The sequence below is a fragment of the Manacus candei genome, unplaced genomic scaffold (assembly GCF_025592945.1).
Source record: "Manacus candei isolate 608988 ecotype Guabito, Panama unplaced genomic scaffold, ASM2559294v1 h1tg000043l, whole genome shotgun sequence".
NCBI classification, from domain to species: Eukaryota; Metazoa; Chordata; class Aves; order Passeriformes; family Pipridae; genus Manacus; species Manacus candei.
This window is the reverse complement of record NW_026138091.1, coordinates 12,297,949-12,311,774: the sequence shown is the minus strand read 5'-3', so window position 1 is coordinate 12,311,774 and position 13,826 is coordinate 12,297,949. Positions and strand designations below refer to the sequence as shown.

The window sequence follows — 13,826 nt, the reverse complement described above, 5'->3', positions numbered from 1 at the left end:
TTATGGGCTTCCACAGTGCCTCCAGGGACTCCCATGTTTCAGTTTCTGATTCTCCCACATTGACTAAACACCCTGGACAGATTACACTGTTGTCTCACAGTCAACTCTCTCTCTTAATGAGATAATCTAATACCTGTTAAAATCTAAGTGACAGTAAACTGGAAAGATATAGTCCAAACGAGGAATCCAACTATAGAGGAAAAGAAGTGCACAAGATGTTCAAACTACAACTTCCAAAAATACTGATGGCCAAATTTACAAAGAGAAAAATTTTATTATATTTTTAAATGTCTTGTCTTTAAGAAAAATTCTGTAAGGGGCACTCTACTAAGAAAAAAAAAAAAAAGGAAAAAAAAAGAAAAAAAAAAAAAAAGAAAAGAAAAATGTTATCAAAATGAATTTTCCATCATTTGAAAATGAGTTTTGACAGAAAATTGTGGGCCTGAACCAAACTCCCCACTGAGTGTGTCTGTCACTGCTGCCCATGGGGTAAGCAGGGCAGGTCATTTAGGATAATGAATTCCATCTGAAAAATGCAGCCTAATTCATTTTGCTAAGAAAAAAAGCAGGAATACCTGTATTCAAATACCTCCTGGCAGACTGAAACTAAAAGTGTCCATAGCCTGTAGCTTGTACCATAATACAGTAACATTTATTTTTCTTCTTAACAGCAGAACTGATCTCAGGGGAAAGAAAATGAAAAAAATCAGAAAGAAAGCACTTAAAAGACAAAAATATAATTGGTTTGAACATTGCAAACAATAAACAACCATTACTGAATTTTAGAAGTTTCAACATTTCATTCAACACATGATCAAAATATCTGAAATATGGTCAGTTAATATTGCTCTCAGACTTTTAAAGAACAGATTAAGCTACTGTTATTTAAGCTACCAGCTCTACCAAATTATTTATAAAGCCAGTAACAAATATATGAGCAATGCAGAAATATAAGTAGAAGTTACACTTTTTAACTTTAATTGGAGGCCAGAGCAGGTGGTGTCAAATGGCACAGCTTCACTGCAGTGTCTGAGCAGAATTGTGACTTCTGTCAGTTCTGGATCTGGATGACTCTTTGCACATTATTTGAATGCCTCTTTTTCTTTCAAATTAATACCTTTGGAGGAGTTTTGCTGCAAATACAGTTGTACAGTGACAGGTAATTTCTTGCAACATTTCTGTTTACACCACCTTTCAACACTGCATGTTATACTATGTAACTAATTGCAATCAACAGAAGTGGAAAAACTAAAAATCCCACCATTAACCATCATATTCAGTCACAAGAGTAAACCTAACTGAGAGCTAATTGATTGAAAGTCTTAGAAAGTCAGTGAATGGCTGAATATTACAAATACCCTATCAGTAGTATGGATTATAACTTGGATGTTCTTACCCCAGATAACAACACTGCCACTTGAGTTAGAGAATTGCTTCAACAAGGAATTTGTTGTGGGGTAGAATTAATAACTATTAATTAAAGAGAGGGGGAAAACACAAGAAAAAATATCAGTTGCAATTTTTATAAGAGACTTCATAGACTCTTCCCATTCCTATCTGGCTCTGGTACTGCCTTCATCCACCTCCTTCTCTTCCTACTTGCCCGAAATCCATTCCTCTTGCCAGCTGGACAGCAGTATTTGGTCTAACAATACAGGGAATAGAAATCATAAAATATTCAGTCATATCAGCACAGATTAACCTGAAGTGTAACTGTACAGCAGGACTTCTGATAATCTGATCAGTATTTAGTTTAAATCAGTATTTGAATATGATTTAAAGACAATTAACCCCCCCCAATTTTATAGCTTTTCCACTGATATTTGAGACTGCTAGCACTCAGAAAAATGACATGCGAATAGCACTGCTGAAACACAGTATAATGTAGACAGATGATCTGCAAGTGTCACCAAAGATCTCTGGGAATGCAGCTCAATTCTCACCAGAAAGAGCCTTGCTAATATTCCTTCCATCCTCCTCTGATTAGATTGCAGACACTGAAAGGCAATAACTAGCTACCCGTATATAACACCCACAAACCAGCAACCAAACAGCCTTTTGAGATAAAAATATGTAGATCTATTTTTACCATGAAGGGAAATAATTAAATTTGAGCCTGAAGGTGTTCTAAGCACACTCAGCCAATAAATTGCATGCCAGAACAAATAGGTCTGAATACCAAATGAAAGTGTACACTCCTAACACCCATTTTTAGTTAAAGTATGTATATACACGGGTACGGGGCGTAGGGAGGTGTCCAGTTAACTGCTTGCACATCAGGGAATGCATGGAAGACAAAATCCTATGGAGTAAAGGCAAAAACCTGGGCCGCTGCTATACTGCTGATACCTGCCATCCACAATGGAATTTGAAACTGAAGTAGGTGTTGTGTAACAAGCACAACAAATTCTTTTTTTTTAATTATATTAAGCAGCTTGGTATTTTATAATTGTATATAAGGAATTGATTTAACTAGTTACTATTAATAGCTGGCAAAAGATTTTTCTGACTGTGCTGCCCTTTTAAGATTTGTCAGACTGTTCCCCAATCAGACCACAATGATGAACAATTCGTTGTTCAATTTGAAAACATATTCAAGTTTAGTCATGTCAGGTTCCTTTACAATTATGTCTCAATTTGTTGGATCAGTTAGTTGCAAAATGTTACTACTTAGAAATCCAGAATCACAGACCAGAAAGTACTTTTGGACACAAAACATCTAAGATGCTTTTTTTTTTTTTAACAAAAATCCATTCTGATAAGACAGTGGTGATGGAAGCACTGAGTCTGGCTTGCACAACACAGAAACTTCCTGTATATGCTATAGAACTGCAGAGAAATATATATTTGTGCAACAAAAGACAATTTTCCAGCTTTCTTATCCACAAAAAAGGGATGATCATAAAATATGTATGTGTCTTACAAATAGAGGGAATGTAACAAAACATCAAAAAGCATTCAGTATTTATGTAGAAGTACTGTTTTCCTCAGGGTCTCTGTCTACAAGGTGAATGCTCCCTGTAATCACCGATTCCTCTTGAGCTGAGGTATTCTCCACTTGCTTATTTGTGCAATATGGAATGTGGCCACAGAAATACATGTAAATCCATGGGTTGGTGCAACTATTTAAATTGCCAAGGAGCATGATAATGGTGAATGCTGAACCTAGAATGAAAGAGTTAAAGGAATAGGAGAGTAAATAAACACTTGTACAAGTAAGTACCATTTTCACAGTCCATTGCTTTCTGCTGTACTTATTCATATATTAAAGTTAATCTAATAGTAGAAAATTCACATTTTAATGCAGTTTGCAATTGCTGAAGATATGAAGCACACTTTATTGCATGCATTTCAGAATTAAATAGTTCCATGTAGTTCTTTTTTCATGTAGCTGCATTAAATTTAAAAGCAATTACTAACCTTTTATATAAATACAGATAAATACAGATATAGATATATATAAATGTATGTAGAATAAGACTCCAAGTCACACAGACAGGAATAATTCTTAAAACAAAGATCAGAAGATTTTTTTATCAGACAAAGCTATTATCTTCTTTTTCTTTTGTTTTTTATCTCTGAGTTTAGAATAGGTGAATTTATAGAGTCTGCCTTTCACAAAGAGGCAATAGCATAAGTTTGACAAGATTAATCTTGTTTACAACCTGGTGTTCTTTGATAACCCTCTCAGGCTTGCTGTTTAGCTTTATTAGCTTTATCTGATTTACAACTTCCAATGCTACAGTGGATACTACAGAGATTTCATCAATATGATTTCAATATTAAAAAAAATCAGATGTCTTATAACATCTCTCTTCTATCCAGTAAATAAGAAATATTTATCTCATTCCTTTGGATAGTCAATTACTCCTTTTCATCTCAAAAATAAATACTAAATACAACCCAAATACTGTTGCTATACTACCTAAAACCTCTAAAAGTCTGAACCTTTGCTGGAGCACATGATACTTTTCACCCCACTCTTCATTAATCTTTAAACTGTTAATCACACAAAACACGCACATGGAGTTTTCATCACATAACACATGAAGTTCCCTGTACCTGATTAAATAAATGAGATAACCAGTCCAGAAATTTCTTTTTAATCCTACTCAAATGATCACAGTAACTTTTACACAAAAGCAAAGTGCAAACATAAAGCAATTGATGGCAATGTGCTAGCCTGCTATGCAGTCAGTAATGAGGATGGAGAGTATCTTACCTTCAGTCACGACACTGGGGAACCACACAGACCACAGCTGTGCAATGAAGAAAGGTGACCAACAGAGCACATATGCAACAACTGTCACCACTGTCATTTTTACTGTCTTGATCATAGCCTTTGAAATACAGTTCACACTGCTCGCTCGGGATGGCAGGACTTGCTTCTGATTTGTTGCTTCACATTCATTCTGTTTTTTCACACATATATTTCTTCTGATTATTTTGCAAATCTTAACCTGGCATGTGATAAGAATGGCTGAGGGAATGAAGAATATAACTACAAAAATCCAAGTCACATATGCCCTTGGGCCCCATGGTTGAATAAATTCACCCCAACATTCAAAGATACCTGGAGAGATTTCAGTCTTAGAAAAGATAAATACCTGTGGTAGGCTAAGAATCAGTGCTATAAACCAGCTGGTGAAAATAGGGATGTTCCAGAGAGCTCTCTTCTTTTGGAATGTGACCATAGGGTAGCAAACTGCTTGATATCTGTCCACTGTCATGACCACTATCATATAAGTAGAGGCAAACATGCCCAGCAATTGTAGGTACTTGATAATTCTGCACAAGAAATCTGGCCCTATGAAAACATCTGTAATATCCCATATGAGTTGAGGCAGAACTTGAAAAAAGGCTACCACTAAATCAGCAATGCTGAGGTGAAGCATGAACACATACATCCTAGAGAGCTTCTTTCTTCTTCGCCACAGCACCAGTATGAGAATAAAATTGCCCACAGATGCTGTCAGAAATATGATCCCCAGTACAGCAATCTCTACTTGAGCTAATTGTTCATCTCTTTCTGGTCTTCCAACAGGATCTGACTGATTTGTCAGACTCGGGAATCTGTGAGAAGGACTCTCGGTCTGATATGTGTTATCCTGCATAGGAAATGAAAAATTCTTCATAGTGCACAGAAGCTACTTACAGTAGCTGCCACTTACGACTCAGGTTGACAGCTGTGAAGCACCTGCTGGCAAACAAACCAGGCTGGGCTGGCGTTCGAGTTTCAGTATATCTTCAAGCAAAACTCCTCCTGCTTGTGCAAACTAAAGCAGTGGGACCTGAATCTTGATGAAATTCTGTCTTGCTGGCGTGCACAAAGGCTTTATATAGGCTCCCAGCAGACAGAGCCTTATGTAATTGCAGAGCCCTCGGGTAGGCTGCAGGGACCGCAGCCAATGGCAGACCGAGCCACACAATTGGGGGAAATATATAAATAAAAGGCAAACTTCAGAGGCTCAACATGATTCAATTACTCACTTCGGTCAAAACCCTAACTTGTAAACAGCTGTGGCCAAAGTCATCCTCAAATGACCTTCCTCAGGAGACCTCTTGCAAGAATTTTTCTACGCAAACCAGAGGAGCATTCTTCAGCTGAACTGGGAGGAATGCTTATAAGTGGAAAAAAGTTGGGTCCCTGAGCTCAGGCGCATCGTAACTGCAACTCTCCAGGCTCCTGGGGCACAACCACACCCTAAAGGCAACACAGACAAATAAATGCCTTTTTCCATAGCCCCTTTTTTTCCTTCTCTTTTTGGAGTCACCTGATTTTAAAATGAAAAGAAAACTATTTGAACTGCCCTAAAAATAATCTTTTTATTTCAAGATGGGGTCAAGACTTAAAGGTTTTTTCTCAGAAAAATGAAAAATAACACATGAAATAAATTACTTTTATTGGGACTCTGAGTCTACTGAGAATTAACAGAAAAATAAGTGAAAATTCAGTGGGAAATCCAACTGAGGAAAAGGTCTCTATGATGAAACAATTTCCAAACGTCTTTATTCTACTGTAGTGCTAAAAGCTGGGAGGTCATTTCTCAGTACCCAAACCTTTTTATTTTTGTGGCGCAACTTATATCATGACCACAGGAAATTCATTGTTCTTCAACCTTCCAGTATGACTTGCATATTGTTAGTCAGATAAGAATAGCAATTTTGAGTTCATTTCATTCTTTTCTCCCTCAGCCTTGCCCTCTTAATCACAAAAGAGAGATTTAATAAAATGAATTCATTTAATATGAAAACAGATATTTGTATTCAATCTTATTTGAAGCTAGGGTACTCATATCTTTCTGGTTACAGTCAGGACACTAGTAATTTGAAGTCTTTCTGAAGAGGAAACCAGTAAGGTTGAAAGTAATATCCATGCTCATAAAGAGTATATAATACTGCACCTAAACTGATAGATCACTGTGATCATGACTACATTATAAGACCAGCTCAGGAAGCTCAAAGACAGACTACTACCTCTTTGCCACTAAAGGTTTTCATGTATCAACAGACAGGTGAAGGGCAAAATTCATAAACAGGATGGTGAGGTAGACTAGAACAGTTTACAAAAACAATGTGATCTTTTTTCTCTCCCTCTTTCCCCCTTACATCGCACTGTGGGATGCATGTTAACAGCTCATGCAAGGGTAAGACTATGAGAACAGATAATAGACAAGCTGAACAATCTCAGGAAACTTTTCCACCACCAGCAGCTATAAGTAGCTGTAATCCATATTTGGCTAAACACTGCTGAAGCTGCCTGAGTCTACAACGGCGTTTTTCTAAGACTGTTGCAAAGAGTATGAATCACAATCACTTAATCTAATATACCTGATAATTTTTTCCTAAATTAAAGCCTATTTGTAGTAAACTTGGATTCCTGAGGTTGTTTCCTTTTAGTTTCCCCCCTCAGTTTGGAACCCCTCTCTTTTAGTGGGAAACAGGCATAGCAAGATCATAAAGGAACAAATGGGTTTGCCTTAACCCTCATTCTCCCTTCACCCAGAAACTTGCAGAAGAGCAATTGAACTGGTCACAAGTCATGAACCCCTGGCAATTCTGCTGACAGCAAACACTGTGCCGTGGAGTAGGTGAGCTGATCTCAGGTTCTGCCTTCTGATGGAGACCGAGTTTCAGGCATGTACTCCAGAATCATTTACCTTGACCATCCAGACTCCATGAGATAATGAAAAGCCAAGTGGGATCTTTATTCTTCTAGCAGGATACAGACCAATACGTACATCTATGCAGAGCTAGGTCTAAGTGGGTTGAAACAGGAATACATGAACAGAAAATTAAGCCCAGGGTCAGGCATGGAAAATAAACATAAATTTACATTTCATGATCTGAAAGATAATTAAGCAATTATATGCAAGAAGACCAGAATATGCAACACAAGTCAATTCTGAGATACTACTGGAAGACTAACCAGAATGTTACACCAGAAGCATACATTCATACAATTTTTCACAATGCATAATGTATGAGTAGACATATATTTCAGGCAAAGGTGTTTTATCACCTAGAATCATTCAACAAGATCCATGGGAACATGCAACTCTTCCTAGGCCTACACACATACAGAGCACACAGTGTCTGGGCAGCAGTCCTGGTGTCAGATTCAGCATGTGGACACAGGTTAAAGGGCAAGCACATTGAGAAACAAGTAGCCCTTGCCATGTTTATAAAAAGGGTGGTGGACCTGATTGTACAAATTGTCCTAGTGGTGTAAGACTCTATCTTGTATATAATCAGTTCAGTGTATATTAATGGCTTCATAATTTTGGAATTGTGTCCTTTCAATCTTTTTCATGCATGCTAGCAGATAGTCAGGATAGTGTTATATTGAGATTTGATCCACTCTGGGAATATAACTCACTGAGAAAAGAAAATTAAGATAACAGGTAAAAATGTTTAAGTAGTCTTAGCAGTTCTTTCACTCCAGTAGTGTTCTTCTCCCATTGTCCAGCTTTGCTTCATTCCAAACTGCATCTGTCCAAGTTAAATTCTATTCCTAAATTATTTGCTTTCAGTAGTGTGGGAAGGCACATTTTAATTAACTTCTGCTGAACTTCTCAGTGTGGGCTCTCATCTAATGTTTGTCAGTTAGCTAGAAGGAAGAGATTCAGTTCACAGATTAAGTCTCAAAATTAGGCATCTTCTCAGAACTTCAGAACCACACAGCTGCTCAAGACAGTGGCAACACTGAATTCAGACCACTTTACCAAGGGTTTGTCCAGTCAGGTCTTAAAAACCTCCAAGAGCTTAGAATCCCCAGGCCTCCCTGGGTAATTGTTTGCAAATGCTTATTTTCACTATGAAAGAGCTTTCCTTATGTGCCACTAGACCCTCCCCCAATTCTGAACATGTCCTCTCATTCTTCTGCCATAACCTCAGTAAAAGCCTGCATCTTGCCAGCATCCTCATAGGTATAGGAGGGCAATGTTAGGACCTCTGAAGCCATCTCTCCTCCAGGATGAACAACCCATATTGGGAGCACTGTGGAAAATACTGTATTCAAGGAGTTAGTGATCTTGAACAAGATACGTCTGCTCTACTGAGCTTTGTACTTAAAGCCTGTGCTGGTGCTGGGCAATGTTATGACTCAGATGGCATCCCAGACTGTCAGGAGAAAAAACGTGATTGTTTGCCCCACAAAACAAAAGGCTCCACATCGTGGAAGGAAGGAGGAACCCCTGCACGGACGGCATCTGTGAAACGTGTTGGGGAAGATCCACTAGATGTCTGTCCAGTGCTGCACAACAGCAGAGCTCCCAGTATTGGAAGGGACCTAAGATTTCCCCACTATATATATTTCTGGTTTTTACCCTATCTTACGAGAACACCTATTTTACCTCTTTATTGCTGTGCCAGCCTGGTGAGGAGCACAAGCCCAGCTCACTCAGCCTCCCTCACTAAGTTACATCTTCATAGCCCTATGCTGAGCTCACTCAAGCTCATCAACACCTTTCCTGTGCAGGGGCTTCACAGTCAGAGGCAATATTCCATATGTGGTGAGTAGGGGGGAATAAACACCTCCCTTGATCTATGTATTTCATGTGAGTTGTGTGTCAACTCCCATCACAGTCTTTGTCTTCCAAAAACTGTATGAATTGCAGTGCATTGCAAATCTTTTTGCCAAGCCAGGCAAGGAGTATATGCTGAAGCAGAAATATGTGTATTTTAGAGTTAAAAGCCCCCCACAAGCTTCTAAAACCCAGAAACTGTTTAATCTCATGACAGATATTACTTATTAAATACAACTTGTGAAGATAATAGGTTTGCACACTTTTACTTTGGAATGCATAAACAAGTTCTAAAAAGTTCCTATTTAAGTAAAGATCAAGTGAGAAATATTGCTGTCTGCTTTTGACGTAGGAAACCCAGGTCTGCCTCTTTTCTCTGTGAGATTCTGTAGATCTGAAGGACTAGAAGATTATTCCTATTGCACTTGTCAAGTATTGAAAACCAACTAAATAAGAAAAGAAAATTTTAACATGATTTGTCACATCTCTACAGAATTTTAGATAAATCAAAAATTATTTCCTTAGTGCTTATGTGATTTTATCTCTTTTCAAACACTAAAACGTAAAAACAGCTTCCAAGGGTGTTAGAGGGTGGAAGGGACTAGAGCATGTAGTAAAAGATCCAGTTATAAAGAAGATGGTAGAAACATTTACTTCTTAATATGTTTTTATAAAAAACACTTACTTAGTAATATGTTCTAGGGTAGATAAAAAGAGTTAACATAGCATTGCATTGAAATTGCCCTAGTGATAGAGAATACACTTGAGGAGATGTATTAAGTAATGCAAATAAGCACGAGTAGCAGGTAATGTTATGAGAAATCCTTCTGGAAGTAGTGCAATGGCTCGCAAATGGATTCTTTCATACACGAGATTAGCCAAAGTTACAAATGAATACTGTTCAAGGACTTAGCCTGTAGCACAAGTGCATTTACAGCAAGGTAGCATATTTTTCAGTATTATAATATTGCTTATTTCCAGAACACAATGGATAAACTACTGCACTGTAAGTAATTTTTACTGGACTAAAATTATGTATGTCTTATTGCTTCTGCACTGGTACAATTTCCTACAGTTCTGGATTCTTAAAAAAACCCCATCATTAATTCAATAGTTATATTAAGGTATATTATACAAGGTTCTTTGGACCAGGCTTAATGGCTCACTCCTATATAGTTAGAAAGTTACTAGACTGGCTCTGTGAAACTAAAACAGCCTCAAATGCAACAACTAAAGGCAATGTGCCAACAAAAACCAGAGAAAAATACGTTGTAGACACTATTACAGACAGCATAAATCCAATCATGCAATGTAGGCAGCTGACGTTGTCACCACACAAGACACAAAATGAAGAATAGTGTCAATAACTTCACTCCTCAGAAAGAGTTAAGCTTTGATTTGGACAAAATCACTTTTGGGCAGGAAGTAGAGCTTTTAATGAAGCCAAAAGACTATTAGAAAATGTCAGGACAATCCAAAATCTCATTAATTTCCAGTCAAGATGAACTACAAACCACCCTTAACTTTTCAAATTAACATTATAATGAACATGTGGCAACATTCTGTCCTGCTAGCCCTGTTTATATCCCCAAAGTGGAATCACACATATTTATGTCTTATGTACATGTGTATGCCTTTCACTTTCCATGAAACTATGTTCATTTCTCAAATGAGTAAATTAACTATTTAAAGGAAGGAGGTGTTACTTTAGTAAGACTAAAATCTATATAAAAACAAATTCAGCTTTATAGCCTTAAAATGTAAGACTGCAACACATCAAATTACTATATTTACTGTTAGGCAATATTTTGGAACAAGACCTTCCTAAATTAAGTGCATCCTTCAGTAGGAATTAGCCAGAGGCATTAAAGCCAGAGAAAAAAACAACGGATATGGGTCCCCTGTGACTCATAACTAGTCATGTCTCAGATACTCGCCATAAAACAGGACCACTAACTACGTACATTGCTACGCACCTCTTTTAAATCCCTAAGGAGATTATGTCTGAAACAATATTTTTTAAACTTGTTTCAGTAAAAGATTTATTATTCACTATTGCTGGCGTCATTCTTTAGCTTTATTTCTGATTTCACAGCTGTTACTGAGGGCAGTGAGTGAAGGTAGCTCTCAGTTCAAAGCCTGGAACCAGATTTCTTCATTTATGTATTTGCATTATGGTGGTAGAATTATCTTCCACAATTTGCAAACCATCTTCTAATTAATGCCTTCTTCCTATTGCTACTGTAAAATTTTGTGCGACTTTAACAGTGTTCACTTGTAGAGTCCTGAGGTTTTACTGTTACTTCTACAACTTCCATCAGACTACTTTAAGATAGAAAAAAATCATTATAAATCAATTATCTAGGCTTCTGCCAAAAATTATCTATTTCATTTGCAGCATTCCAGACAGTCTGGATTCCCTTTCAGGACACTTTATGGTCTGACAGCTCACCTGCCACCAGGGTCGTGGGAAACTGGCAGATAAGGAGCCTCATCAAGGCTGGTCAGAGTGAAGAAAAATGCAGAAATAATGTGCAACTTCAGGAAAAAGGAACTATCATGGACTGGTTTTGAAGAAGAATTACAAAGTACTTTTTCCACAGATAAGAAACTATAAACAGAGCTTTTCAATAAAGGCAAAAATGATAAGATGGAACCTAATATAATACTTCAAGATGCGGAGCAAAGGTCAGCAATATGTCAATGTTTTAATTAAAAGATAACATAAATAAAAATGACAGTAAATTTCACCAACAATACTGAATAAGCAATTGCAAACACTGTGGACAGTGAATTCATTTCAGCAGACTTAAAGTGACTTTATGTTTTGAGCTCCTTCCATTTACACCAAGAACCTTGTGTGACACTTGCACATACTCTCAACCAGATGCTGCAGTAACAAAATTCACATCTATCACTTCTTGAGTGCTGAAAGGTAACAGAATGACTATTATGATAATCATAGGGGGCTGAAGAGGAATTTGTAATATGACCTCTAGCATGAGTCTGAATTTCAAATTCTAAGTAATCAACTGCATTATTCATAACTAGTATATAATGAAGTGATTGGTACAGGCAGGTAGATTTCTAGAATGCACAAAAGCACTGATCAAGGACAGAGCCATTGACCCTTATGAGTTGTAGAGGCACAGGAAATTAAGGATAGATGCATAAAGGACTTCAGGTACCAATTCCCTGAACAGAATCCAAACCCCTGATTTAGGGGTCCAAGCACCTTTATATTGTGTGGGAAGTAGGAAACTCCTTGGATTTAGTGAAGCAGAAAAATGAACAGAGCAGGGCATAGCTAAATTACAGATCCTAATGACAATCTAGAGTCTTAATTCTGCACAAGAGCCAGGTACCTTTACACATTCAAAATGCAGAGCCTGTAACTCTTAACGACACCTTACAAGCATTCCTTCAATGAACAGACTGAAAATTGTCCAGTCCTTTCAAATGGGGTGAGAAAATGAAGGCCACTGGATGAGGGGAGGAGGAACAGTAGGAATTGGAAGGAAGAGGAACAGGAATAAGGTCATTGACAATATCTAGTGTAAGATTATTTTCAATGGAGTATTTACCCAGGTGATGCAAGAAAAGGGGATCAGTGCTGTTTTTAGCCTGAGAAGGTTTAAATATACATTTCTGAACAATAAGTTCACCAATTTATTGGCAAGGCAGAATTGAAAAAGCTTTCTCCTCTTGTTGAAACTAGGTGACTATGCACAAAAGAATGGAAGATTCATGAAACCAAGAAGAAACCCTGGAAAAAAAGGGGCATGTATCCTTGTGGGTAAAGCACTCCTGTGAGAAGGGCAATGCCACAGTCTGGTGTTTGCTCCTATATATACATTTTATACCAAAAGCTATTGTGTAATGAGAATGATCTGAGGAACTTAGACCAGAAGCTATGGATATCTCTGTAGCTGACTTTCTAACCACAAGGCAGGAAAGTCATACTTACTCTTGCACTTACCCTTCTGTTCCAGTACACTTACTTTTCTCATTTGGAACAACTCCAACAGGAAAATCACCATGAGAATAACTTGGATCTTTTCTCATTTTAGTCCATAAAGCTGCCCAAATGAGGCACTGGAGATAGCCAGTCTGGCTCAGTGTCTGTGCAGTCACAGCAGCAGCACTGAGTGGGAATGATAAGGTGGAATTTGGTGGGATTTGTTACAGTTCTAGTATGGTATATGCACATCACTGTTAGCTAGAAGGACTGACATTTTGGTGTGGGATTCAGTGTGGGATGCAGAATCTTGGGGATTCTGACTGTCCCACCACACCTCTTTTGGTGGATATTTTCGGAAGAGGAAGGGGGTAACAACCCAAAATATTCACTGGTTATTAGGTGAACTGATTACATAATATTTAGTACAACAACTTATAATATTCTATGAAAAGAGTTGCCTCCTTAGCAAACGTGTTACTTTCATACTATTGTCCAAGATTCAGTGACAATAAGGAGCAAAGGAACCATAATTACTTTAGGCAATCGACATAAGGCAAAGACACAAAGCAGTTACAATATAAGCCTTCACTCTGGAAGGCAATTTCACAACTATGTGACCACCTGGTAAGGACAGTTTTCTCTGTAAGCTTCTCTTTCATTTGAGTTGCTTAAGCCTTTCTAAGGCTTCTAGAATTTTTAGTTCTTTCACAAGAGCAAAATATTGAAGGGAAGTAACAGAGATAAAAAAGCAATATGAAAATAATGTAGAAATATTCTACTTGATTATTTTCAGTGTTTGTGCCAAAAACCACAGCCAAATGAAAGGCTGCAGAAAGCAT

General features: G+C 37.6%; 1 protein-coding gene across 3 annotated transcripts; it reads right to left on the bottom strand.

The window, feature by feature from the left end:
* Nucleotides 1–721: 721 nt before the first annotated feature.
* Nucleotides 722–7,131, bottom strand: LOC127474564 (arg8-vasotocin receptor-like). 3 transcript variants are annotated; one of them, XR_007905896.1, is made up of 4 exons: nucleotides 4,223–7,131; nucleotides 3,029–3,165; nucleotides 1,397–1,645; nucleotides 722–1,133 (listed from the first exon to the last, which is right to left on the bottom strand). XR_007905896.1 is itself a non-coding variant. In XM_051795556.1 (3 exons), the coding sequence occupies exons 1-3, from the start codon at nucleotides 5,133–5,135 to the stop codon at nucleotides 1,535–1,537; spliced, it is 1,161 nt and encodes a 386-aa protein (XP_051651516.1). In that variant the 5' UTR covers nucleotides 5,136–7,131; the 3' UTR covers nucleotides 722–1,534. The 3 variants fall into 3 exon arrangements, 2 of the variants coding, with proteins under 2 accessions (XP_051651516.1, XP_051651517.1); XM_051795556.1 differs by having other exon boundaries at nucleotides 722–1,645; XM_051795557.1 differs by lacking the exon at nucleotides 722–1,133 and having other exon boundaries at nucleotides 1,617–1,645; nucleotides 2,924–3,165.
* Nucleotides 7,132–13,826: the final 6,695 nt, after the last annotated feature.

What these genes read in the sequence shown, in the direction of transcription:
- LOC127474564 (XM_051795556.1), bottom strand. Translation starts at nt 5,135, where the DNA reads ATGAAGAATTTTTCATTTCCTATGCAGGATAACACATATCAGACCGAG. An exon ending in CCCCAGTGTCGTGACTGAAG is followed by an intron (nt 3,166 to 4,222) that starts GTAAGATACTCT and finishes CTTTCATTCTAG; the next exon opens with GTTCAGCATTCACCATTATC. An exon ending in CCTCAGCTCAAGAGGAATCG is followed by an intron (nt 1,646 to 3,028) that starts GTGATTACAGGG and finishes CTGTATTGTTAG; the next exon opens with ACCAAATACTGCTGTCCAGC.